General features: G+C 39.8%; 1 protein-coding gene across 2 annotated transcripts in view; it reads left to right on the top strand.

Moving 5' to 3' along the window:
* The window catches only part of DSC2 (desmocollin 2), a 43198-nt gene extending 18472 nt beyond the window's left edge, over window positions 1-24726 (top strand). The window contains exons 8-17 of one of the 2 annotated variants that reach the window (XM_051851318.3): window positions 4900-5034; window positions 5281-5466; window positions 6870-7126; window positions 7253-7395; window positions 15024-15248; window positions 18515-18751; window positions 19168-19295; window positions 21598-21852; window positions 22379-22424; window positions 22512-24726. In XM_051851318.3, the coding sequence (XP_051707278.1) occupies window positions 4900-5034; window positions 5281-5466; window positions 6870-7126; window positions 7253-7395; window positions 15024-15248; window positions 18515-18751; window positions 19168-19295; window positions 21598-21852; window positions 22379-22414 (1602 nt within the window). In that variant the 3' untranslated portion in view covers window positions 22415-22424; window positions 22512-24726. The remainder of the gene's footprint in view (window positions 1-4899; window positions 5035-5280; window positions 5467-6869; window positions 7127-7252; window positions 7396-15023; window positions 15249-18514; window positions 18752-19167; window positions 19296-21597; window positions 21853-22378; window positions 22425-22511) is intronic. The other variant, XM_008261173.5, reaches the window with a different exon arrangement.
* Window positions 24727-26686: the final 1960 nt, after the last annotated feature.

The raw sequence follows: 26686 nt of genomic DNA on the forward strand, positions 1-26686 counted from the left end.
CCTTACACAAATGAAAATAGAGTCCATATTATATCTCCAATATCTGGTTTCCTCTTTTCAATAGACTGGAAATCCAAAAATTAAGTAGTTTCCCAAAGTAATAAATAACTAAATGAGAACAGTGACATTGTTATATATTCCCCCAAACCTTATTTTCCAAGTGGCTTTTGCTTAAGTATATATAGAAAATCTGAGATGAAGTTAGAAAAGAATATTGTAATAGTCATTTCAAATCACAGTGGATGTTCTTCTTTGAGAAGTAGTAAGTAGTTTCTTAAAGGTGTTTGCAATGTAGACTCTCAAGTCCTATCAATGAACTTTCGTATTTTGTTACATGAAAATCCATTGGTTTTTCTTGATTGTGAATGAATATTGCACCAATCTGAAATTTTCTAAAGCCATGCATCAGTCATTTGGAAAATATTGGCCCACCGAGTTATGTAGATTTTCTAAATATTGACACATTTCATGAGGGAGTCTTAGAAAAATCTCCTTCTCTCTTCCTCACTTCCATTAATACCAAACTTGTCATTTTTCTTTTTTTTTATTTAGTAAATATAAATTTCCAAAGTACAGTTTATGGATTACATTGGCTCCCCCCCCATAAATTCCCTCCCACTTGCACCCCTCCCATCTCCCGCTCCCTCTCCCATTCCATTCACATCAAGATTCATTTTCAATTATCTTTATATACAGAAGATCGATTCAATATATATTAAGTAAAGATTTCATCAGTTTGCACCCACACAGAAACACAAAGTATAAAAATATTGTTTCAGTACTAGTTATAGCATTACTTCACATTGGACAACACATTAAGGACAGATCCCACATGAGAAGTAAGTACACAGTGACTCCTGTTGTTGACTTAACAATTTGACACTCTTGTTTATGGCATCAGTAATCTCCCTAGGCTCTAGTCATGAGTTGCCTTTTGGGTTCGCCGACTTCGATCTTATTCCCACAGGGTCATAGTCAAAGTGGAAGTTCTCTCCTCCCTTCAGAGAAAGGTACCTCCTTCTTTGATGGCCCTGTTTTTTCCACTGGGATCTCACTCACAGAGATCTTTCATTTAGGTCTTCTTCTTCTTCTTTTTTTTTTTCCCCAGGGTGTCTTGGCTTTCCATGCCTAAAATACTCTCATGGGCTCTTCAGCCAGATCTGAATGCCTTAAGGGCTGATTCTGAGGCCAGAGTGCTATTTAGGACATCTGCCATTCTATGAGTCTACTGTGTATCTCGCTTCCCATGTTGGATCGTTCTCTCCCTTTTTGATTCTATCAGTTAGTATTAGCAGACACTAGTTTTGTTTGTGTGATCCCTTTGACTCTTAGACCTATCAGTGTGATCAATTGTGAACTGAAGTTGATCACTTGGACTAGTGAGATGGCATTGGTACATGCCACCTTGATGGGATTGTGTCATTTTTCTTGAAAATGACATTTTATCATAGACAGCAAAGTTATCTTTGAAGTGACAAATTTAGTTTATGTTTGACAAAATGCCTTCCGAATACTCCAGTCTGAATAACCATAGATATCTTTCACGTAAAAACTGTGTTCTATAAAAAAAACAACACCTCGTTCAGCTCACAAATTAAAGTACACAAGTAATTTTCCTTAAATAGCTCCTTTTGGGGCCGGCGCCGCAGCTCACTAGACTAATTCGCCTGTGGCGCCGGCACCCTGGGTTCTAGTCCCAGTTGGGGCGCCAGATTCTGTCCTGCTTGCTCCTCTTCCAGTCTAGCTCTCTGCTGTGGCATGGGAGGGCAGTGGAGGATGGCCCAGGTCCTTGGACCCTGTACCCACATCGGAGACCAGGAGGAAGCACCTGGCTCCTGGCTTTGGATCGGCGCAGTGTGCCGGCCGCAACACACCAGCCGTAGCAGCCAGTTGCATGGTGGAAACAACAAAAAAAGGAAGACCTTTCTCTCTGTCTCTCTCTCTCTCACTAACTGTCTGTCAAAAAAATTAATTAATTAAAAAATTATAAAAAAATAGCTCCTTTTGGTAGAATCAATGAAAGACATTTAATCATTGGAGGAGTTATCCTAGGATTGCTCTATAGTAATTTTTTTGCCGTAGAGTTCCAGTTATCGTCTGTTGCCTGCAACCACGTAAGCCCTTAAACCATCGTAATTTCTCTTCCATCTGAAGATGCCACAAATAAAGCTTTAGGGTCTCAAAACTTCATTTCATTGTTTTATCAGCCAGTTGATTATAGCCAATAAACATTAGCTCATTACAAACAAAACAGGTAATTCCTCCTAAAATTATTCTAGCATGAAGTTTTGAATTTTTTTTATTTTTGACAGGCAGAGTGGACAGTGAGAGAGAGAGACAGGTCTTCCTTTTTCCGTGGGTTCACCTCCCAATGACCGCTGTGGCTGGCGCATCACGCTGATCCAAAGCCTGGAGCCAGGTGCTTCTCCTGGTCTCCCATGCGGGTGCAGAGCCCAAGGACCTGGGCCATAGCAGAAAGCTGGCCTGGAAGAGGGGCAACCAGGACAGAATCTGGCGCTCTGACCGGGACTAGAACCCAGTGTGCTGGCGCCGCAGGTAGAGGATTAGCCTATTGAGCCACGGCGCCGGCCTTGAATGTTTTCCATTGAAATGAGGCCATTATTTTTCAAGTGTGAAATGTGATTAGGGAAGGGTAAGTCAATGAAATTATGTTCATACAAAACAGAGATGAAGAGAAACTTTAGTTTTGTTTTAGGTAATGTATGAGGACAAGAAAGTTTAAGAGGTCATTGAATTAAGAAAAGAAGGTAAAATAAAAAAGAAAAGAAAGAAGGTGGCCTTGTTTAACTAAGGTGAGCGTTCTAGGTAGAAGGTGAAGAGAGATTTTCACATGTTTTGTTTTATGAAGAAAAGTGAGTTAGGTAGAAAGGATGATCATAATAAACATTTCATAGAACAAGAAACCTAGGCAAAGAGGATTTTCCAGCCGGCCAACATTGCATTTGTTATTTTTGGGCCTGAAAAGAGGATCTGTTTCTTTTTTGAAAAAGGTTTATTTATTTATTTTAGTTTATTTAACATTTAATTAATTGGTTTACTTGAAAGAATGAGAGAGAGACACACACACAAACACATGGAGTGGGGAAGAGAGAAAAAGAGAATGAGAGCAAGAAAGCGAGATCTTCCATCTGTTGGTTCACTCCCCGCATGACTTCAATAGCCAGGGCAAGAGCAGGTCAAAGCCAGGAGCCAATAACATGATCCAGGTCTCCCATATGGTGGCAGGGGCCCTAGTAGTTGGGCCATCATTCAATTCCTTCCCAGGTGTATTAGTAGGAAGTTGAATTAGAAGCTAAAGTAGCCAGGACTTGAACCTGCACTCCGATATGAGAAACCAGCATCAGTAGTTGCGTCTTAACCCACTGCACCACAACCTTGGCCTACAGAACCTAAGTTTCTTAATACTAAGACTGGAAGGCATTATTATGATGTTTTTAATCCTCTGTAACTCAATCTCTTCTAATAAATGCATGAAGAGAAACATTTTTTAAAGTAGCAGCATGCCTTAGGCAATATCTAAAACCATATTCTGTTTTCCATAGAAAGGAGAAATTACTTAGACCCAGAACTTTATTTTCATCCTCATTTATCGATCTTTTTAAAAGTATAAAGTAAATCTTTAAAATCTTTTTTTCTACAGGGGAATATTTTACATTATTGTTTTAAAGACATTTATTTATTTTAAAGGCAATTACATAGCGAGAGATCTTGCTTCTGCTGGTTCACCACCCCAAATAGCTGAAACATGCAGGACTTGGACAGGCCAAAGCTAGGAGCCTGGAACTCCATCCAGGTCTTCCACATGGATAGCAGGGGCCCCAAGCACTTGCCATCTTCTACTGCTTTCCCAGGTGCATTGCCAGGGAGTGGGACTGGAAGTGGAACAGCTGGGGCTTGAACTGGTGTCCATATGGGATGCTAGAGTTGCAGGTGGTAGCCTAACCTGCTGTGCCACGATGCCAGCTCTGATTTACTGCTATATATTTTTGAATGTTAAATTTATGTTTATAAAGTAAATTGAAAGTATGCCATAGTACAAATTAAAATTTAAAAAAAAAGAAGGAGAAAGGAGGGTGGGAGTGAGAGAGGGCGGGAGGCAGGGGTGTGTGAGAAATATCATTATGCTCTTAAAACTGTATGTATGAAATACATGAAATTTGTTCCTTTTATATAAATAAAAAAGTAAAAATATTAGAATATGATTTTAATAGAAGATAAAGATTCTTAGTAATTAACAGGCAGTTTAAAATGTACTTACGGCTATAGCTCTTCTATTTGTGTTGAATAAAGATAAAACCAAGGCTGGCGCCGTGGCTCACTTGGCTAATTCTCCGCCTGCTGCTCTGGCATCCTGGGTTCTGGTCCTGGTTAAGGTGCCGGATTCTGTGCTGGTTGCTCCTCTTCCAGTCCAGCTCTCTGCTGTGGCCCGGGAGGACAGTGGAGGATGGCTCAAGTGCCTGGTCTCCCTGCACCCGCATGGGAGACCAGGAGGAAGCACCTGGCTCCTGGCTTTGGATCGGCGCAGCACGCCGGCCGTAGTGGCCATTTGAGGGGTGAACCAATGGAAAAGGAAGACCTTTCTCTCTGTCTCTCTCTCTCTTTGTCTAACTCTGCCTGTCAAAAAAAAAAAAAAAAAAAAAGATAAAGCCAACCAATTCTATAGTTTTTGAGTTGATGGCACGTTAAGAAATGACACTGTTTTTCATAAATTAAATGAAAATTACGAGTGTGAAGAAATTTTTCTAGAATATGAGGGCTATGAAATTTAATCCTGTGCCCCTTAAATTATTAAGACAAGGAAAATTATACAGTTTAAATGTTGATTTCATTTGTAATGCTGTTGATTTCCTTCAGTAATTAAATTCTTTTTGTTTTCAGTTAATTGATAAATATCAGTTGAAAATAAAAGTACAAGATATGGATGGTCAATATTTTGGTTTGCAGACAACTGCAACTTGTATCATTAATATTGGAGATGTGAATGACAATATGCCAACATTTACCCATCCTTCTGTAAGTATATGAAATTAATAAGAGAAAGATGTATAATCTAGTGTTAATTATTAAGTAGGCACATCTCTGATCATGACACATAATTTCAAATGAAGTAACCCCAATAACATAACAGTGGTTTGGAGTCAGAGTTTGAAATTATGTAAATTATGTATTTAGGAGATTAGATGAACAGGGCTTCCTTTAGAGGATGTTTTATTTTTGTGAGTGCTAACTAAGCTTTTTTGTTTGTTTGTGTTCTTTTAGTATGCTGCATCAGTGGAGGAAAATACAGTTGATGTGGAAATTTTGCGTGTTACTGTTGAAGATAAGGACTTAGTTAACACTCCCAACTGGAGAGCTAATTATACCATTTTAAAGGGCAATGAAAATGGAAATTTTAAAATCACAACAGATCCCAAAACTAATGAAGGAGTCCTGTGTGTAGTTAAGGTAAGATTAAGTCATTAAATTCATATTTGTAGTGTATAAAGTTTATAATATCATAGAATAGGATACTAGATTTTAATAGGAAGAAGGAAATTCTGGTAAATGTTAGATTAATGTATATAGGTGAATGTAAATGCTATGTTGAGGATCTATGTTAGAGAATATTTATTTTTGTAACTTTTTATATAGGTGTGATTTTAAAAATATATATGCTAGTATGTATTCAGTTAACATATTTTATCCATTTTGTAACCAATTTCTCTTAATTAAAAAAGATTTGATGCTGGGGGGGCAGTGCAAACTTTCCTAGACTATTTTTTCTGTATCTGGGTATCTTATTGACTTTCTCAAATGATGACTCAAACCCATACGAGGCTGTTTGTAGGTTTGTTCATCCATGTTCAGTATATTCTTAGCATCCAAGTTCAAAATGGGAATCCTCAAACATTTAAAAATGTGAATATGTCTAAAATTTCTTTCTAATACTATTCTACAACATCTGTAAAGAACTTGGCTGCTATCCCAAGGACACTGGCATCCCATATTGAAGTGCTTGGTTCAAGTACCAGCTAATGCACTTTTGGCCTAGATTCCAGCTTATGCACCAAAGAGGCAACAGATGATGGTTCAAGTACTTGTGTCCCTGCCCACAAATGGGAAACCTTTATGGAGAGTTCTAGGCTCCTTGGTTCATCCAGATCCAGCCCCTGCTGCTACAGGCATTTGGGACTGAACTGCATATGGAAGATTCTCTCTCTCTCTCTCTCTTTCTCTCTCTTCCTCTCTCCCTCCCCCTCCCCGTCACTTTACCTTTTAAATACATACATACATACATTTTTTTAAAAGGAAAGTATAATGACCATAAACTTTTTATTTTCTCATCTCTGTTGTCTTAAAGCATTTCACAAAATTTGACCCACATTTTCAACCCAAACCAAGGACAAATAATTTTGTTCATCTCAGGAATGTAAGAAAAGCTGTCCTAAAATTAATGGCACAGTAAATACCTATTTCTTATGATACTTATGATATGAACCCCCCTCCCCCCAAAAGGAGCATCTCTTGTGTTAACATACAAGCACCTTCATTAATTGTATTAAATTTGGAATTGAGGAAGAATTTTTTTTTTTTTTCACAGAGTGGACAGTGAGAGAGAGAGAGACAGAGAGAAAGGTCTGAGGAAGAATTTTTGTTTTCATTTTTGCCCTTTCTACCCAACTCCTGAATCAGTTGAAGGATTCCCCTTTCTCTTCCACTGCCCTGTTTTTAGGCATGTGTTAATATTCCCACGATTGTTCTCAACACAGCACCTACGTATTTCCATAGGTAACCAGTTAGATACATTAGGTCACGTTGCCAAATGTTAAATGATTTGATCTGATTTTTTGACACATTTGCTTTTGTAGCCCCTGAATTATGAAGAAACACAACAGGTGACCCTGCAAATTGGCGTAGTTAATGAAGCCCCATATTCACTAGAGGGTAGTTCAAGATCAGCCATGAGCACAGCAGTAGTTACCGTTAATGTACAAAATCAAGATGAGGGCCCTGAGTGTATCCCTCCAATGCAAACTGTTCGAATTAAAGAAAATGTAGCAGTGGATACAAGAAGCAATGGATATCAAGCATATGACCCAGAAACAAGAAGTAGCAGTGGCATAAGGTATTTACAATTCTACTACATTTAGCTTCAAGTTTACTGTAATTTTCAAATTTAAACTTATTTTGAATTAATATTATAATCTGACTTACAATCCTTCATGTTATTTTAATTTATCATTTTTAACAGGTATAGGAAATCAAATGACCCCAAAGGGTGGGTCACTGTTGATGAAAACTCAGGCTCTATCACGATTATCAGAAACCTGGATAGAGAAGCAGAGAGCATCAAAGATGGAATCTATAATATTACAATCCTAGCATCAGATCAAAGTAAGCAATTTGTTTTTAAACGAGAAACATACATCTTCCGCAGTGAACAGCCTGAGTTGGAAAAATATAATATACATTTTAAAAATGAAATTTATATATTCTCTGTTTTCATTTCTCCCTAGAATCACCTAAAGAGTAATTGAGAGGTCTGCTATAATTTATTAACACATGTCTTTTTTTCTAATAGCAGCATTGGTATTAGACATAATTACAAAATAATTTGGTCATAGAACTTGAAATCATAATTTATTAGAGTAAGGCAATCATTAAAAATTGAGAAAATTACTTCAGTAAAATTAGCTCCAGTTTATCTGTGTACTTCTCGTAAAACATTCACCTTGTCAAGAGAGCTCACTCAAAGGAGAAATACTTCACTTCTAGAAAACAGCTATAACTCTGTACAGGAAATATAACCATTTACTTGGGGCTGGAATGCTGATTCAGGACATTACATAAACACTGTCATGATTATTAGTATATGATTAAATTAGATAATACTATGAATTTATGTAAGCATATAGCGTGTAAACTTATGTTCTGTGTTTCATATAAAATTAAGAGAAATATGAGTACAGTTGAAGTGGGCAGGCATATAGGTTAAAATCGATTAGGTTTGTGAGCTGGAAGACCACGCCTTCACCACGCCCCTGTGTGTCCTCATCCCCCTACCTGGCCACACCTGGGTGCCTACCAGCCAATCAGGTTAATTAACCACTCCCCTTTGGAGTGGGTTAAAAGCTGGGACATGGTGTGGCCCGGCCTGCTCTTCTTCCCTGGCCTCTTGCCAGGAGAGGGCTTGCTGTAGCCCTGCCCCTCCAGGGCGCATGGCCTTCGGGCCATGTGCTCTAGGCTTCCTGGCCTTGATGCTCAACCATGTGGCTGGTTCCTGGTGCTTGGTATGAACCCCCATTCACTTCTCTCTCTTAAATAAAGCTCTCACTCTCCTATGCATCTTTCTTACTAAATAAAAGCTTAAAACGTACCATGCTGCTGTGGGGAGCAACTCAGACTAGACTAAGTTACTGGAATTAAGACTTATTCTATGCATCTGCTCTCCCACAATATGGCGCTGAGAGAGGAGTAAACAGCTTCTACACAGCTGCCTCCAGTTCAACCAGTAACCTGCAGGAGCTGATCCCACTCCTGATTGGAGGAGAGCAGCGTACTCGGCGTGTGGAGTTGGGATTGGTGGAAGAGGACTATAAAGGAGGAGAGAGACAACATGCACCAGGAACACCTGAGGAACATCTGAGCAACCCCCGAGAGAGCCGGCCGGCGGTGTGCCGCTCCCCCGCGGAAGTGGGGAAAGTGGCAGGGGGAACCGCCCTTCCACGGAGGTGGAAGGGACGGTAGCCAACCCGGGAAGAACCAGCAGCAAACCCGGGAAGGGCCGAGCAGACGAAAGAACAGCGCAGGGTCCTGTGTCGTTCCTCCACGAAGAGGGGGAGCGACATGCTGCCTTGTTTATCTGTGCCGGTATTTAGAATTCTTCTCTAAATATTAGGCAAGAACCCTCTTGGGCTTATTAATATTGGGGATTTAGTAATAAGCCCATGGTGAAATCGTAAGGCATTCCAAATTCAGGTAGCACATGCGGCACCCCGGATGGTATTTCTATGGAACTTTAAGGGGCTACAATTTAGTGTAGATTTTAGGGGGTCTTGTCCGATTTCACAGTGATTCTTTGAGACTCATTTAGAACATAAACATAATTTTACTATAATAGACATTTGAATTCTGGGTCTTTGAAAAATAAATATGCTAAAATTAGAATTTAGAGGTGATCTTTGAATATGATTTAGCTCTTTCACTTCTCTCTCTTTGAAGTAATGAGAAATGGCTCCTATCCGTTGACTGAACTGGTAAAGTTGTGATTATTATTGATTACATTCAGCCAATTAAAGACTTTTTTTCTTTTTTTCTGTGAGAAAGCTGGATTTATTCAAGTTGGAAACCTCCTGCCAAAGTGGCCTGGAGGGTGTTCCAAGAAAGGAAGACCTGAAGGGCTGGTGGTAGTAGGGTTTTTAAACATAATCATGGGGGAAAAACTTAGCCGTTAGCTTGACTTTCAGCTACATGACAAGGACAAAACCCATCAGAAGACCTGATCTGTAATGAGGCAGGATGGGTAACACGTTTGTACAGTAAACTGTGAGCTCAGAGGGGTGGAATTGCCACTCCCTTGCTATTCTCATGATAAAAATCGGAAATTCCTAAGAACTGAGGCAGGTACTTTTGACTTTGCTAAAGGTAGCTTTTTGGAAAAGCAAGCATTTCTCACCTTAAATTTCCACCAGGACCAACCTGACTGCCTAACAACCTGTCTGACTTCTCACATTGCCTCCCCCAGAAGAATGGTCCCTACCTTCTGTTAGGGGAACTGGGTGACAACCACTCTGGCTGCTTCCTGCTGACAGGGGACGTTGTTGGGGAAGCAGAAGCAGGATATTTTTCTAGAGGTCGATCTAAAGGAACCTGGTAGAATGTGGGTTTCTTCAGAGGCATTGTCTGAAGTACTGCTTGGAGTCTGATGGCCTGTGGTTGCTTAAGCCTAGATAACTCAAAGCATACAAGACAGTTTAATATGCATGGTCCTAGCAAGAGTGTGAGAAAGATGATACATAGTGGTCCTAGGAAGGGCAGTAACCAAGATAGCCACTTCCAGTTTTTGAAGAACACAGTTTCCACAGAAATTTCCTGTCGACATATGTATTTTATTTACTTCCTTATGCAATTTGTCAATCTCCCTTTGAGTTATCAGTTAGGTTAAAACAGCATATTCCTGGCAATTGCTCATACCCGATTTGGTTTTTTAGCAGTAAATAATCAATGGCTGTGTGATTTTGCAAGATGCCTTTTTGAACCTGGCTCAGTTCGTCATTGAGATATGTTAAGGCAGGAACAGTGGTGTTTGCTGTCTTTCCTAATATACAAGCCAATTCATTAATCTCGTTATGTGTCTGTGCAGCTAGTCCAGGAGTTTGTATATTGAAAACAGCTGCTGTCAGTGCCTCAGTTAAAGTGTACAGCATTCAGGAGTCATCACAGTCTGAGGGGAGTGCTGGTCTCGCACGTATAGAATGTATAGGGCTGCCACTGGAGAGATGAGAAGGGGTACTGTTCCACCTGTGGAGCAAAGGCCAGACAGAACATGACTTAGGAACTGTGAAAAGAGAAGCGTTACCACAAAGAAGACCCCATAGTTATTTCATTCGAATGGTCTGCATGAGTTGTAGAAGAGCAGTTATGCTTTCTACGGACTGTCTTGTAAGGCCTCAGCTTTTCTGATCACTTTGCCAAGAAATGATTTTGGTCAAAAGCAAGTGAAAGGAAGAAACATAATATGAAAATTAAATCCATTATTTTTACATTTTTAACAGCACTTGGAAAATGATTTATTGATAGATGAGATAAAAATTACTGTCTGAAATTAGATATTTGGACTGTAATTCTTATTTTACATCTTCCTCTGTTGTAGAGGAAATGGAATAATTGAGAGATTAAATACTTTCATGGAATTCAGATCAGATTCTGATACTGGCTAATTTCATCAGGGCCCTCTGCTGTTTCCTAATGCAAAATGCTCTTTACCCATAAGCCCTGATGTTGTGGGTCTGTGCTCACCCCACACCCTCCTGCTTCTCCACAGCACTTGTTTCCTCTTGATAAACCTCTCTCTCATGACCTCCATGTCTACCTTTTCCTCACATTCCTAACCCTAACCCTAACCCTATCTTTCCCTCTCCTCAACATAGGTAAATTCTAAGCTTTAACTTCAATTTCTCTTTTCTTCTTCTTTTTTTTTTAAGATTTATTTATTTAGTTTGAAAGTCAGAGTTACACAGGAGAAGCAGAGAGAGAGAGAGAAGTCTTCCATCCACTGGTTCACTCCCCAATTGGGCGCTATAGCCGGCGTTGCCCCTATCTGAAGCCAGGAGCCAGGAGCTTCTTCCAGGTCTCCCACGAGGGTGTAGGGGCCCAAGGACTTGGGCCATCTTCTACTGCTTTCCCAGGCCATAGCAGAGAGCTGGTTGGAAAGTGGAGCAGCCGGGTCTCGAACCGGCACCCATATGAGATGCCAGCACTGCAGACAGCGGCTTTACCCATTATACCACAGCGCTGGCCCCTCTCTTTCCTTCTTCATCTAAATTTCATTGGCAATTTTACCTAGGTATCTCCTTTTTCTGGTAGAATTTTGGATTTCTAGTTTTATCATATTATTCTAGTGTTTAAGAGGAGAGTACCTTTAAATATTTTTAAACATTTGACAGAAGAAGGCTATGCACATCAAGCATGGAACCATGCTTTCATATCGAGTGCCTTATGAGTTGATTTGTAATTAGCATTTACCCATATAGAATTGCCATTATATCAATATTAGAAGATGAGCATTTTATGCCTAGACATCAATGAATAAAAGAATATTTAGGGGCCTGGCACTGTGGCATAAAGTGTGAAGCCACTGCTTACAGTGCCGGTATCCCATGTGGGTGCTGGTTCGAGACCTGGTTGCTGCATTTCCAATCCAATTCTCCGCTATGGTCTGGGAAAGCAGAAGATGGCCCAAGTGCTTGGGTCCCTGCACCCACATTGGAGACCTAGAAGAAGCTCCTGGCACCTGGCTTTGGATCAGCCCAGTCCAGCTATTGTGGCCATTTGGGAAGTGAACCAGCAGATGGAAGATCTCTCTCCCTCTGCCTCCCGTTAACTCTGTCTTTCAAATAAATCTTAAAAAAAAAAAAAAAAAGGGAATATTTAGTTCATTGACAGATCAGAAGCAACTGTGGAATAATGAGTTAGATGCCTCAGGTCTTAGTGTTCTAATCACAATGTTCAAAAAATATATTGGAAGTTAATGAGTGAGTGCCTCTAAATGGAAGGAAAATTGAGGTCAGTTTTTAAAGACAACACAATTAACCATATCCAGTCAGTCAGTCAGGCATGTGCTTTCAACTGGAGCCAAAGGGAAAGAAATGTTTAGACACACAGCAATTGCAGTATTCAGAGAGAGCAAGAAAACACCACCTACTATTTGAACAAGAGAGACTGAGAAACAAGGGTTATACTGCACTAATGGAAAAGCTGGCCAGGTTGATAAAATACATATCTCCTTGCTCCTTTTGTCTAATAAAATAATATTTTCTGAATTTATAAAGTGGAAGATAGCTATATTAATTCTCATTTCTTCCCCCTAGTTCTCTCCTTTTTTTTTTTTTTTCTTGACAGGCAGAGTGGATAGTAAGAGAGAGACAGAGAGAATGGTCTACCTTTGCCGTTGGTTCACCCTCCAATGGCCGCCGCGGCTGGCGCGCTGCGGCCAGTGCACAGCACTGATCTAATGGCAGGAGCCAGGTACTTATCCTGGTCTCCCACGGGGTGCAGGGCCCAAGGACTTGGGCCATCCTCCACTGCACTCCCTGGCCACAGCAGAGAGCTGGCCTGGAAGAGGGGCAACCAGGACAGAATCCGGCGCCCCGACCAGGACTAGAACCCGGTGTGCCAGCGCCGCTAGGTGGAGGATTAGCCTAGTGAGCCGCGGTGCCGGCCCCTAGTTCTCTTCTGTTGTTGCTGAAGTACCTCCTTTGTTGATACTTGCAGTGTTCGAGTGTGGATTTCAAATATTCTGTTTTGTTGTTTTGAAAAATATTCTCATATTTCTGTAATTCTTAATTAATACTTCTACTTGGTTTAAAATTCAGCCACTAGTTTCTTTTCCACACCACTGTACAGTTGTTCCACTGTCAATGTAATTGTAACCCTTTTGTAGGTAACAGCTTCACTGTAACTCCTACAGTCTCTAAGTTTGCTGTCTGTGGTTTTAACATAACATGTATTCTGTGAGTTTATCTAATACTGGAGTCAGAATACACTTTTGATCACGAAAGCCATATTTTCTGGAATATTCTTGGCAATTACTCTTAAGTTTTACTTCCTTATAATGGTGTCTGTTCTCTTCAATAACTCTTATTAGATGAATGTTGCTGCTTTATTTCTATGGGAATCTGAGTTATAATTTCATTTTTGTTTAATTGGCTGTCCATCTCTGTGTCTTTGAAAATTCAAAATATATCTATTTCAAGGATGTGTTGCATATAGTGAATTTTCCGAATAATAATTTTGTTGGCTTTCCTTAATCTTGCTCCTTAGACATTTTAATTTGCAGGTTTATGGCAAGTAAGAGGTGTTTGTTTGTTTTATGCCTTTGTTTCTTTCTCTCACACACTTTCTCTCATCCTTTAAAATAAAGATATTTATTTATTTGCGAGGCAGTGACAGAGAAATGGAAAGATAAACACATGTATACAGATAGAAAGATTTTCTATCCACTGGTTCACTCTTCCCACTAGCTGCAACGGCTGGGTCAGGGCCAGGCCAAAGCCGAAGCCAGGAGCTCCATCTTGGCCTCCCACATGGGTGACAGAGTCCAAAGTACTTTGGCCATCATCTGCTGCCTTCTCAGATACATTACCAGGAAAGTGGATTGGAAATATGGAGTAGCTGGAACTCAAACTGGGCCTGGAAAGGGCATTTTGATAGCAGCTGCTGGCACTGCAGATGGCGATGTTACCTGCAGTGCCGTTAACGTTGGTCCCCACACTGTATCCCATCTCACTGTTCCTTCTCTGTGGCCAGTGGTTCAGAACCAGCTGGTGTCCTGTGCTCCTGATCCATAATGACAATGCGCTATCACAGGTCCAAGCCCTGTGGCACAAATGCCCTAATCCAGGTGGTGACTTCAGGACTGTGCCTGGTCTTTCAGCTTCCCTGGGTTGGCAGCTTCACATAAGTCATAGACCTGGGAAGTGACACAGGTTTTCCTCCTCTTCCCTACGTCTAATGTCCCACATCTCCTTATTAAGCAGGAAGGAAAAAACAATTCAGGGACAGAATTTTTGGATTTTGTTCAGAATCAGCCTTCAAAACTGCATTACGTTGTGGCCTGGATCCGTGGCTGTTTTGTCTTTGAATGATTCAGATCTTGCAGTGCAGTGCTTCATATAGAGTAGTTATCCAGTAAGTTTTTATTAATTGTATAGATAGATGAATTACTTAGACCATACCCACAGTGATTATTTTAGTTTGCAAGTGACTTTTTTTTTTTTTACTTTTGCAGTCTCCCACCCTTTGAACTTTTCTATGTACCTTTTCTAATCTTCCTAATAGGTGTCTTTTACTAGTCAGTTTCCTGGCTGCAAAGCCTTGGGCACATTAAGGATATAAGTCTGGCTTTTAAAAACTACCCCTTCTCTCCACCGTCAGTCGGCACCTTTCTGCCTTCCCCTTCACTGTCTCCCAGTCACGCTTGTGTGCAACATGCACCTCCTGGGATATCTCTTTTTTAATACACCAGACTCTTGTTATTTCTTAAAAATCAGTCAAAATTCCTTAATATCTTCCATATTTATTACTGCGATTTATTGAATAAGCACATCTAAATAACAGTTATTGTCTTTAAAACCCCTTTGAAAGTAATATTTTTCATTTAACATTCTCTAAGAACATAACTTCTGATTGTGCTTGTTACTGTAGCTTACAGGCATTGGTAAATATGTTAAGGTTTTTTAATGAATGCTTTCTGGAGAAAACGCAAAACATAAAAAATGTATTTTTCACCCTGATTTTCTTAGGCGGAAGAACATGTACTGGGACTTTGGGAATTATTCTTGAAGATGTGAATGATAATGGCCCGTTCATACCTAGAAGGACAGTGACGATCTGCAAAACCACCATGTCCTCTGCAGAGATCGTTGCTGTTGATCCTGATGAGCCCATAAACGGCCCGCCCTTTGACTTCAGTCTGGCAAGTTCTGATTCAGAAGTACAGAGAATGTGGAGACTGGCAAAAATTAATGGTGTGCATTTTTAGATATCGCTTTGTCCTCTTCAACATCAGGATGCCGAAAAATATTTTGTTCTTGATGTAGTAGAAGACTAGGTCACTGTAGGAATCATCCATAAAAGGACACACATTTCTCAGTTTTGGTGTTGTGAGCCGTTGGCCTCCGTAGGCTCCGTCACCAATCGTGAGCCAGGCTTCCTAAAGGCATTTAGTGGATTCTGATTCCCACTCTGAACACACATACTCTCGTGGACTAGATCTAATGTGATCACTTCCAGCCTTCCACTTACATAGATTCTTTCCATGTTAATAGTTTCATAGATCATAGGGAATTTCCATTTGTCATGATTACTTCCCCAAGGGAGAAGGCTCTGAACAGAATATCTTTTTTTGTTTTCTTGCCTCTTTATTTTTTTTTCCTTTGTTGTGTAGAAGCTTCTAAAATTGATATCTATTTTTGCCTTTATTGCCTGTGTTGTTGGACTCTTTTTTTTATTTAAGATTATTTTATTTATTTGAAAAGCATAGATACAGAGAGAGAGAGGGGAGAAGAGGAGACACATAGCGAGAGATCTTTCATCTGCTGGTTCCCTCCCCAAATGGCCACAAAGGCCTGAGTTGGGCCAATCCATAGCCAGGAGTGAGGAGCTTCTTCCAGGCCTCCCATGTGGATGCAAGGGCTCAAGCACTTGGGCCATCCACTGCTGCATTCCTGGGCATTTTAGCAGGCAGCTGGATCGGAAAAGGAGCAGCTGTGACTCAAACCAGTGCCCATATGGGATGCTGGCATCATAGGTGATGGCTTTACCTTCTACATGCCACAGCACTGGCCCTGGGACAGAATATCTTTTTTTTTTTTTTTTTTTTTTTTTTTTTTTTTTTTGAAAGTCAGAGTTACACAGTGAGAGAAGGAGAGGCAGAGAGAGAGAGAGGGAGGTCTTCCATCCAATGTTTCACTCCCCAAGTGGCTGCAATGGTCAGAGCTGCACCTATCTGAAGCCAGGAGCCAGGAGCTTCTTCCCAGTCTCCCATGCAGGTGCAGGGGCCCAACGACTTGGACCATCTTCTACTTTCCCAGGCCATAGCAGAGAGCTGGGTGGGAAGTGGAGCAGCCGAAACTCTTAACCAGCGCCCACATGGGATGCCAGCGCTCCAGGCCAGGGCCTCAATCCACTGTGCCACAGCGCCAGCCCCGGGACAGAATATCTTAAGCAAATATTATTAAGGAATTTACTTGGGATCAATAGCTATGAAAAGATTAGAAGGGATTGGACAAGTGCAGACCAGTGACAGTCTCTGCTGAGCATGGAATCTGAGCTAAATGACCTTTGAAAGTAGTTCCCTGTTGGTTGGTCCCCTTATTTTATCTCATCTCATTTCAGTTCATGGTTGCAGCAGCCCCCAGGAACATGAATAAGGGCAAAAAAGCATAACCACTAAAACTGCAGAGAGCCTCCCAAACAGCTGGGACAAGAAATTCTTTCCTGGGGTGGGAATCTCGTGTATACCCCAGTGTCTGCCATGTCGTCCTCCTTGCCACAGTGTTAACTTCTGACCATTTCGTGCCTGTGATAGTTTCTTTGGGGTTCTCCCCCAGCTTGGTTCCCAGTCTGAACTTTTGACTTTCGCTCAAGAGGATGCACGGTGATGACAGTAGTGAAAAGTGAAGGTGACCTCTCTCCATCACCATCACTGCATCACTCCCTACAGCTCTTGACTCGAGGAGCGTTCTCCACCTCCTGCTCACACTACCCATGGACCATCAAGGCCTAGTACCAGTTTTCATGACTAGAGCGCTTTTCAACGCCCTTGTATGTTTTTCAATCCTCTGATTCAGTGAATCTGCCTCCATGTCCTATTGTGACACATTAGAAAAGAGAGGTTGTGAAAGGGAGCATGGGATGGGGAAAGAAAAACAAGGGCCTTTAGGCAGAAAAAGAAGTACTGTGGCTTGAATCTGCTTTGTGAATATACAAGACTTTAACTGGGTTTTTAATGACTGTGTGTATATGTGTGATTAATTGATCTTTCTTGAGAAATACAAATCTTATTCTTACATGTTTGCCCTTGCTACTATTTTGTGTCATAATATCATTTCTTTTTAAGTAATATTGACAGGGGGTGGTAATTTCTTTTTAATAGCCTTACTTAGGAAAATAAAACTGTGGCACTAAGATGTTGGTCACAAATTTAATTTTAAAAGATTTATTGTTCTGTTTAATCATTCAAGAGTTTGGGAAACAAGTAAAAAAGAATTTAGCTTCAAGAGACTTTGAAGTCAGATAGGCTCAGCCTTAAACACTGGCTCTACCATTTACTGGTTATGCAAATCTGACCATACTGGTTTTTCTCTTTGAACATCAATTTACTGATGTGTAAAATGGAGTCTCTTGGGGGAGGAGAGTAAGTGAGATAATGAAATAGACCATGACACATTATGAATCATAAGTTTTTGGTTTGTTAGTCTCATTATTATTATTTCTTACACAGTACACTTAACAGGTTAACCATGTTTTCTCTTTAAATGGAATGAATTCAGTGATTACTTTGTCCAGGAATTCACTTGTATATTCAGAGTTATACAAAAAATTGAGAGTGTCACACCAGGTAGGTAAGTGAGAGAGGGTTGTTCTCTAATATGTGGCATCTGCATGCAGAGTACCATTAATATCGCTGGTTTTAAACCTAACATTGCGTTGGCTTTTGGTCTGGATATTTTCTGTCCTTGATCAGAAAAATGCATCATAAGAGAAAAAAAAATATGCACTGGGTCCAGTGTCCCTTAGGGCAGCATGACCCAAGACCTGCCAGTATGGGCAAGTCCAGGCGTCTTCCACATTGTCAGAATCAGTCTTTGACAATGCAACTATTTTTGTTTCTTAAGCATTGGAAAACATAAAGAATTATTGTTCTCTGATGAGTATTATATAAAAGGAACTACATTGACTATTTTAATAAATATTTTAATGTATAGGCAAATAATTTTAAAAGTTACTGATTATAATAGGAAGGATTTAATTATGGACAGATAAAATATATGTTTACAAGAGAACAAACACCTCCATATAAGGGGCAGCATATACAAACTTCAGGGTGCAATGTATTTGCAACAGCTGTGGATGAGACCTGCTCAGTCAGTTTGCATTTGCCTTCTACTAGTGATCGTGCCAACCCATCAGGAATGTCCAGTTGTAGAGAAGGTTGATAACTACCCAACAGTTATTTATTTTCAGGAGAAGCTAATTTCACTGTGTAATGCCTGCTTTTATTTTCTTTCAGACACAGCAGTGCGGCTTTCCTATCAGAATGATCCTCCATTTGGGCCATATGTAGTACCCATTAGAGTTACAGATAGACTGGGCCTGTCTCAAGTCACTTCATTGAATGTTTTGCTATGTGACTGCATTACTGAAAATGATTGCACACTTCGCACAGGTGCAAGGACTGGCAATGGGGAAGTAAAACTTGGAAAGTGGGCCATCCTTGCAATATTGCTGGGCATAGCATTGCTATTTTGTAAGTCATTTCTTGAATTCAAATAAAGTCTTTAAAGTAATTTTCAAGACACATTCTAAGAATCAGCACTGTTATTTTGAATTGATTTATTTGTACTTCCGTATTTCTATTTAACATGCAAATATGGTTAATTTTTATAGTTTAGGTGCTTTTATGTATAGTTCTAGGGTCGTCTCAGCACAGAAAGTTCAATGCAGCAAGCAGCATGTATTTGTGACATAGTTGTTTAGGGCAATGTTTTCTGTTGTATACTGCCTTGATGCATGCAATTATATTTGTGTGCTCTACAAAGCCATTATGATTTAATTTATTTATTTAATTTATTAATTTATAATTTATGATTATTTGTGTAATGTTATCAATTCATACTTTAAATTATTTTATGATAAACTTAAGGAACTGTCTTCTTCCTCCAGGTGTCCTATTTACATTAGTTTGTGGGGCTTCTGTGGCAACCAAGCAACCAAAAGTACTACCTGATGATTTAACCCAGCAGAACCTAATCGTATCAAACACTGAAGCCCCTGGAGATGACAAAGTGGTGGTAAGTAGTCTTTAAAATAACACAGAAGGGAGTGGGCATGTGGCCCAGTGGTTAAGGTGCTCATTACTAGGGCTGGCGCCGCGGCTCAATAGGCTAATCCTCTACCTAGCGGCGCCGGCACACTGGGTTCTAGTCCCAGTTGGGGCGCCGGATTCTGTCCCGGTTGCCCCTCTTCCAGGCCAGCTCTCTGCTGTGGCCCGGGAGTGCAGTGGAGGATGGCCCAGGTGCTTGGGCCCTGCACCCCATGGGAGACCAGGAAAAGCACCTGGCTCCTGGCTCCTGCCATCGGATCAGCGCGGTGCGCCGGCTGCAGCGCGCCGGCCGCGGCGGCCATTGGAGGGTGAACCAACGGCAAAGGAAGACCTTTCTCTCTGTCTCTCTCTCTCACTGTCCACTCTGCCTGTCAAAAAATAAAAAAAAAAAATAAAAAAAAAAAGGTGCTCACTACTCATATCCGAGTACTGAGCTTGAGTTCCAGCTCCACCCTCAGTAACAGCTTCCTGCTAATCTATTTCCTGGGATGTAGCAAGTTTTGGCTTATGTCGTTGGACCTCTGCCAGCCAAGTAGGAGAACTGGATTGATCCTTGGCTTCTGGCTTTGACCTGACCCAGCCAAGACCATTGAAGAAAATTTAGGGAGTGAACAACTGAATGAGAGTTCTCTTTCTCTGGCTCTGTCTCTCTGCCTTTCAAAATAATAAACTAAACTGGAATAAAATAAAATAAAAGGGCTGGAACTGTGGCCTAGTAGGCTAAGCCTACATCAGAGGTGCTTGCATCCAATATGGGTGCCAGTTCAAGTCTCGGTTGCTCCTCTTCCAATCCAGCTCTCTGTCTGGGAAAGCAGTGGAAAGTGGCCCAAGTGCTTAGACCCCTGCACCCATGTGGTAGACCTGGAAGAAGCTCTTGGTCCCTGCCTGCAGATAGGCCTAGCTTTGGGCCGTTGCAGCCATTAAGGCTTTGAACCAGCAGATGGAAGACTTTCCTCTCTGTCTTTCCCTCTTTCTGTCTGTAACTCTGCATCTCAAATAAATAAATAAAATCTTTAAAAAATTAAATAAAATAACAGAGGATGTATTAGCCTTTATTGTATATTTCTTTATTTCTTTGAAAATTACCTTTTCTTTGCAAAGTTATTTCTGATATCAGGTAATTTACCATAAAATGTCATCAGTCTCAGGCAAGTGATAAAATTACTTTGATTCCCTTTGTGATATAGGGTATTAAGTAGCACTGAGAGCTACTTAATAGTGAAAATTGTTTAGTGTGTCCTTATTATGTTCTACTTCAGCTGTTTCATGATTTTGACTTTAAGCCTGTTCTTTCACATATATTTAAACTGCTGTTTGTGCTGTAAAATGTTGCATTTAATTAGTCACAGATCACCAGCATAATCGTTAAAAATTTTTTCCAGTAACAGCAATAAAATCACCACCAGCTTTGATCATTGTGGGAAAAACTTTAATGGGCTCTTTCTGGCTGTGATGTGGGTTAGAGAAAGCCTGAGGCTGACTATCTAGAAAAGCAACTCCAGCAGTGGCTGCGTTGCTCTGCCTTTGTTTTCTAGCCCAGTATGTGGCAGAGGAGCAGGTCAGTTCCCTATAAAGTGTCATGGATGTTTAGGGCAGGACAAGTTTAGTAAACCATGGCATGACTGTGCCTAGGAAGAGTTTGGCAAAACAAAACTTGAACTGTGCTATTGTTTCCAAAAACACAACCTATCAAATCAGTTTCAGTCTCTTCCTATTTTCCTTGTGTAACTTCCATTTATTCAGCTTGCAAGGATTTGTTATTCTAGCTAAGATTTTCATGGCAACTTTGTTTCTATTCTTTTTATTTGAGTTGAAGGAGAACTGAACTAGCCATTCATGATTTCTGTTTCTGCTCCAGACAATAATGGTTAATGAGTTTTAACTGAGCAGGATAAATATATGTGAGACAGTAAGTGCTAATTTTGAAGTGTGAGATGCTAGAAGGATGTAACAACTGAAGTTGCACTGGATTTTAAGAAGCTTTTAAAGAAGTACAGTTTATCAAGCTTTCTAACTTCTCTCCAGATACCAATCACTTGACTTCTGCATTTTGTATTTTTTTGTGTCAGATGCTATATTAAATACTGGGGTTGTGGTGGTTAGATACTCAGCATTGACAAGACAGATTTGTTTTCCAGCTTCTGAAAGTTTACCTTCTAACGCGCACACACACACACACACACACACAATCTTGGCATCATCAGAATGATGCTGTTCTTTTTCATAATGTTTTGTTCCCTGTTTCCTCATCCAAACTCTTTTCATTTCAGTATTCCACAAATGGCTTCACAACCCATGCCGTGGGCACTTCTGCTCAGGGAGTTAGTGGCGCCGTGGGATCAGGAGTCAGAAGTGGAGGGCAGGAGACCATTGAGATGGTGAAAGGACAGCAGACCTTGGACTCCTACCGGGGGGCCGGGCATCACCACACCCTGGATTCCTCCAGGGGAGGACACGTGGAGATGGACAACTGCAGATACACCTACTCGGAGTGGCACAGCTTCACTCAGCCCCGACTCAGTGAAGTGAGTTGCCCCCAGTGTCCCACCAATCTCTTTTTATTTGCTTTAAACTTTATGAGTGATTACAATGTAGGATATATTTAATCCTTTATTTTCAAGTAGTTTTTAACATAGTGATTGAAAAGTTATTTCTCCTTTATTTTGATTTAGTTATGTTCATATTTAAGTGGTTATTTACTTTTCCATATATTTCCTTAGTACTCATACTGAAATAAGGTGTGATGACATTTAAATCATTCCTTCATGACTTTGTGATAATATTTCTCATCTGAAAACTCGTGAGTGAGAAACCGAAAGTGTGGGGCAGACCCCAGCCGTGTACACAGTCTGATCCTACCTGGAAAGATCAGAACCCATGTTAATGCAGGGTTCAGTTCAGTGGATGCATTTCTGGAAAGTAATGATCACTTAAAGTGAACACTTGTATGATTGTGAATTATACACAAGTATGAATTTTTGAACATGCGATAGACTGAATTTATAGTGTGATTTATGATACAGACCAATCATGTGCATTTTTTATATATAGGAATCCATTAGAGGACACACTCTGATTAAAAATTAAACAATGAAAGGTAAATCAAAGCCATTATTTCTATGTTAGTAAGTTATGGTGTTTAAAATAATAATAATAAACTCTGTGGTGTTTCTTCCCTTGGCAGAAAGTACATCTGTGTAATCAGGAGGATGCTCAGAAGCGTGGTGAAGACTATGTCCTCACGTATACCTACGAGGGAAGAGGGTCCACAGCGGGTTCTATTGGTTGTTGCAGTGAACGACAAGAAGAAGATGGGCTTGAGTTTTTGGATCATTTGGAGCCCAAATTTAGGACACTAGCAGAAACATGCATAAAGAGATGAATGTGTTCTAGAAAGTCTACAAAAGCCAAGTAACAATATTACATTGTTGTTGTTTTTATTTTAGTTACAAACAAGGACTTTTTCAAAAGTAGAAGATGTTATCTTTGGGACTTTTCTCCTTTTATTCTGATAGAATCTCTTTGGCCAAGTGCATTTACAGAGACTTTATAAAGAAGTATATTCATCTTTCAGTTTTTACCAGGCCTTTAATTGTTTTCATCAAGGAGTGCTACAACTAGAAAAATTAGTGAAGTCTGCATTATTGTTTACATTTGGGTATAATGACAATAGCAAATTTAGAGTGCAATGAAGTGCAATTGACTCATGTCTATGTTATAGACTACTTGAAGTATAACTCAATAGAAGATTGTTAGCTAATTGTGTTTGGAAACTATTTTCTTATATATTCTAAAGTTTGCATTATTGCCATTCCTTTATCTTGTAATAACCTCTCTTCATGATGCAAAGAGGGATTTCTACCTAGTCATCGACTGTTATTGCAATTCCTTTGTGGTGTAGTTTAGTTTTAGGTTTTAGTCTATGTAAAATCCTACACTGAATCTACACTTACTCGATTACCTACTTGGTCAGTGAAATTTAAGTCTCAAAAATGCTTTCAGAATGTATTTTTATTCTTGCAAAATTTTTGTCTTTAAAATGCCAGATGGTCTCTCTCCATCTTTCTCTTCCTATTCTCTTTATTTCTCTTTTCTATGTCTTTAAATTTTATACTTAAGTTGGGAAACTCAAGTATTTTTAAGGGCTGTCTACTTTATTATTTTCTCTTTTGAAGTGAATTATTCTTTTTTGGGAGGTTATTTTTAGCACATCCTTTAAAAAAAAAAAAGCAATGTACTGTTAACTTTATTGTTGTGAATATCTTGGTGATTGCTCTTTTGTTCCTCAACAAAGAATCTTTAATTTTGTAGCGAAATTATAGAATGATGTCATACTTTATTAGATGCAGCATTGTATATTACCAAAACAATGGCTTAATTAGAACTGGTATGTAGTAACGATAGCACATTTACAGTTTGTATATTTCATGCAAGGATATAGTTCACAAATGCAAAATAGTGATGGTTTTGAAATAAGCTTTGAAATACAGTTGAAAGCTATATAGGGTACATGTTTTATAACTTCATAGATGAGATGCCTACTCATATCTATGTGTTTGTAAAGTTACTTTGAAAAATATTTTAAAATTGTTTTTAACAAATATAAAAATGGGCCAAATATTTAAGTTTTTAAAAACTAAATTAGCAGCCAACCAAATTTTAGGTGAGCTATCATGGCTTATATCAGTGAGTGAATTTCTCTGTAAACTAATGATATGGACCGTTTAAAAGTTGTTCTAGTATTTCTGATTGTTAATAATGTGGCTGTCTTTAATTTAGAAGGTTGGCTTATAACAATTAATTTTCAGAGTTAACATTGGATAATTATTTGATAACCTGCTTATCTTTTCAATACTACATTACTGCTGAGTCTAAAATATAATTTCCCAAAGTTTTAATAAATTATGAAGATTCTTATATTTTACTATGACAAAGTAAGTTAAGTAGTTTTTTAAAATTAGTGTGAATTTGTTAATAATGGCTCTGGTGTAAGTTTAAGGGATTGTGTTTTTCTTATTTAGAGAAGCAAATCCTTTTCTGGAATCCTGGGACATTTTTTTTTTAAGAATTTGGAATTTGATTTGCAACTATCTTTGGTGTGTTGTTACCGCTGCATTTATGTAAATGTTCTAACAACTGCGATGCTATGGCATATTGGTTAAACTGTGTACTTTTTCCATGTCTGTTTTTGTCATCTTCAAATGGGGGCTGATATTGGAACTCCTTTCTGAGGCTGGTTGTAAGATGTTTGATTAAAAACTGGTTTGTAACATGAGAGTCATGCAGAGTGGTCCCCCTTAAAGGCATTCCTAATAATAACAGCTAATTTTAAATAAGTTACATCTGCAGCCTCTTTCATGTTAAAAAAATAAATTAAGAAAATCAGATACTGAAAATAATTTTTTCTTTGGCCTTGGAACATTTGTCAGTTGACAGTATGTCTCTTCCCAAAGATCACCTGCTGACTGGTTCTTATAGAGCCAGTTGTTCAGAATGGACAGTGTGAAGATTGCTGTACTACCTCTTAGCTGAGTGACTGCCTAGTTTGAAATACCGTGAAAGTAATAGGTTCAGATCGGATGGAAAGCAGAATCTCTACTTACGTATGTGTAAGATGACTCCCTCAAGCCTTTCTGCAACCGTTCACCCAGCTGTCCTGCAGACACTAGCGATCCCTTGCCTAGGACTCTATGGCTTTTTGGTATTTGCCATAGTAACTTTAAGGGCAAAGATTCCAGAGTAAGATGTCCTGGTACATATCTCAGCTCTCCCCTTACTAGCTGTGGGATTTGAGAAGTCACTTAAGCTTTCTCTGCCTAATTTCCTTTTTTGTATTGAGGAGAGGGGAGGACTCTGCTTGACTGAACTGTTCTTGAAATTGAAAGAGTTGATTCGGGGTGACAGCAGGTTCCACCATTGCTTGGGATGCCTGCATCTCATATCAGAGTGGCCAGCATACCAGCTTCTCCATTGCTGACCCTGCTTCCTGTTAATGTGCCTGGAGAGCAGCAGATGATGGGACAAGTACTTGGGTTACTTTCCATCCACATAGGAAACCTAGATGAAGTTCCTGACTCCTCATTTTAGCCTGGCCGAAACCCTGCTATTGTGGCATTGAAGTTCTTTTTCTCTCTGTCTCTCCCTTTCTTTGTCACTCTGCCTTTCAAATAAATAAATCATTTTTACAGAGTTAATTCATGGGGCCAGCGCTGTGGTGTAGCAGGTAAAGCAAATGTCTGCAGTGCCAGCGTCCCATATCGGCGCCAGTTCGAGTCCCAGCTGCTCCATTTCCAGCTCTGCTATGGCCTGGAAAAACAATAGAAGATGGCCCAAGTCCTTGGGTCCCTGCACCCACATGGGAGCACAGAAGCTCCTGGCTCCTGTCTCCTGGCTTCAGATCGGCCCAGCTCCAGCCTTTGCTGCCAATTGGGGTGTGAACCAGTGGATGGAAGATTTTCTCTCTCTCTCTCTCTCTCTCTCTCTCTCTGCCTCTTCCTCTCTGTAACTCTGCCTTTCAAATAAATAAATAAATCTTTAAAACAATTAATTCATGAGAAGTGTCAGTACAGAAGTAGCACTCACTGTATCTTGACTGTTAGTATTGTTCGGGGAGGAGACTGTCTCGGTTGGGAATCCTCATGGATTTGGTTTCACTCTGCAGCTGACATCTTTCCATGATGTTTCTGTCCATCTCTCCCAGAAACTTGACCAGTCTTTTTCCTGCCACACCCTTTGGGGAATGTCCTAATAGTTTCCAGGTCTGTCATTGTTGGTATTCAGGAAGCTTACTCATTCAAGGCCCATCAATCAGTGTGAATATCGAGACTTCTCTAAAAAGCCAGTTAAAACTCCTAATCAGACATAGAAGTGGACATTAAAAAATTCATGGAAATATGTTTTATGAATATATTATGCTTGTATTCCAAGATATTTTTGCACTGAAATAAATGTATCTTTTAATTCAATTTTCTATGAACTTTTTGACACATGGTCATATTAATTTTACCTGGAAGAGGGCCAGCTCCATCAATCTTGATTGTAATCGTTTTGAGTTTGACTAGACTTCTCCTTTTGTCTCTGTCTTAATCTCTTTCCCTGGGCTCCAGTGTAAAATCTTGAGGCCGACATTGCTCTGGTCACTCCATGTGGTAACATCCTGAGAATAATATGCTGTTCTTCCTAAGTGCTTAGAACCCTTTAAATAATGGAAGCCCAGAAAGGTTGCATGAGGTATACATTGACCAAGAGCTCTTATTCAGCTCTTCTGTGAGAACTCTTTTAACCATCTAACACTTTAAACTTACTGTGTAAAAGTTAAACTTACTGTGCTACCACGTCTACTCACATCCTATTGAGTTT

The sequence above is a fragment of the Oryctolagus cuniculus genome, chromosome 10 (assembly GCF_051225735.1).
Source record: "Oryctolagus cuniculus isolate XC-2025 breed Fujian yellow rabbit chromosome 10, ASM5122573v1, whole genome shotgun sequence".
NCBI classification, from domain to species: Eukaryota; Metazoa; Chordata; class Mammalia; order Lagomorpha; family Leporidae; genus Oryctolagus; species Oryctolagus cuniculus.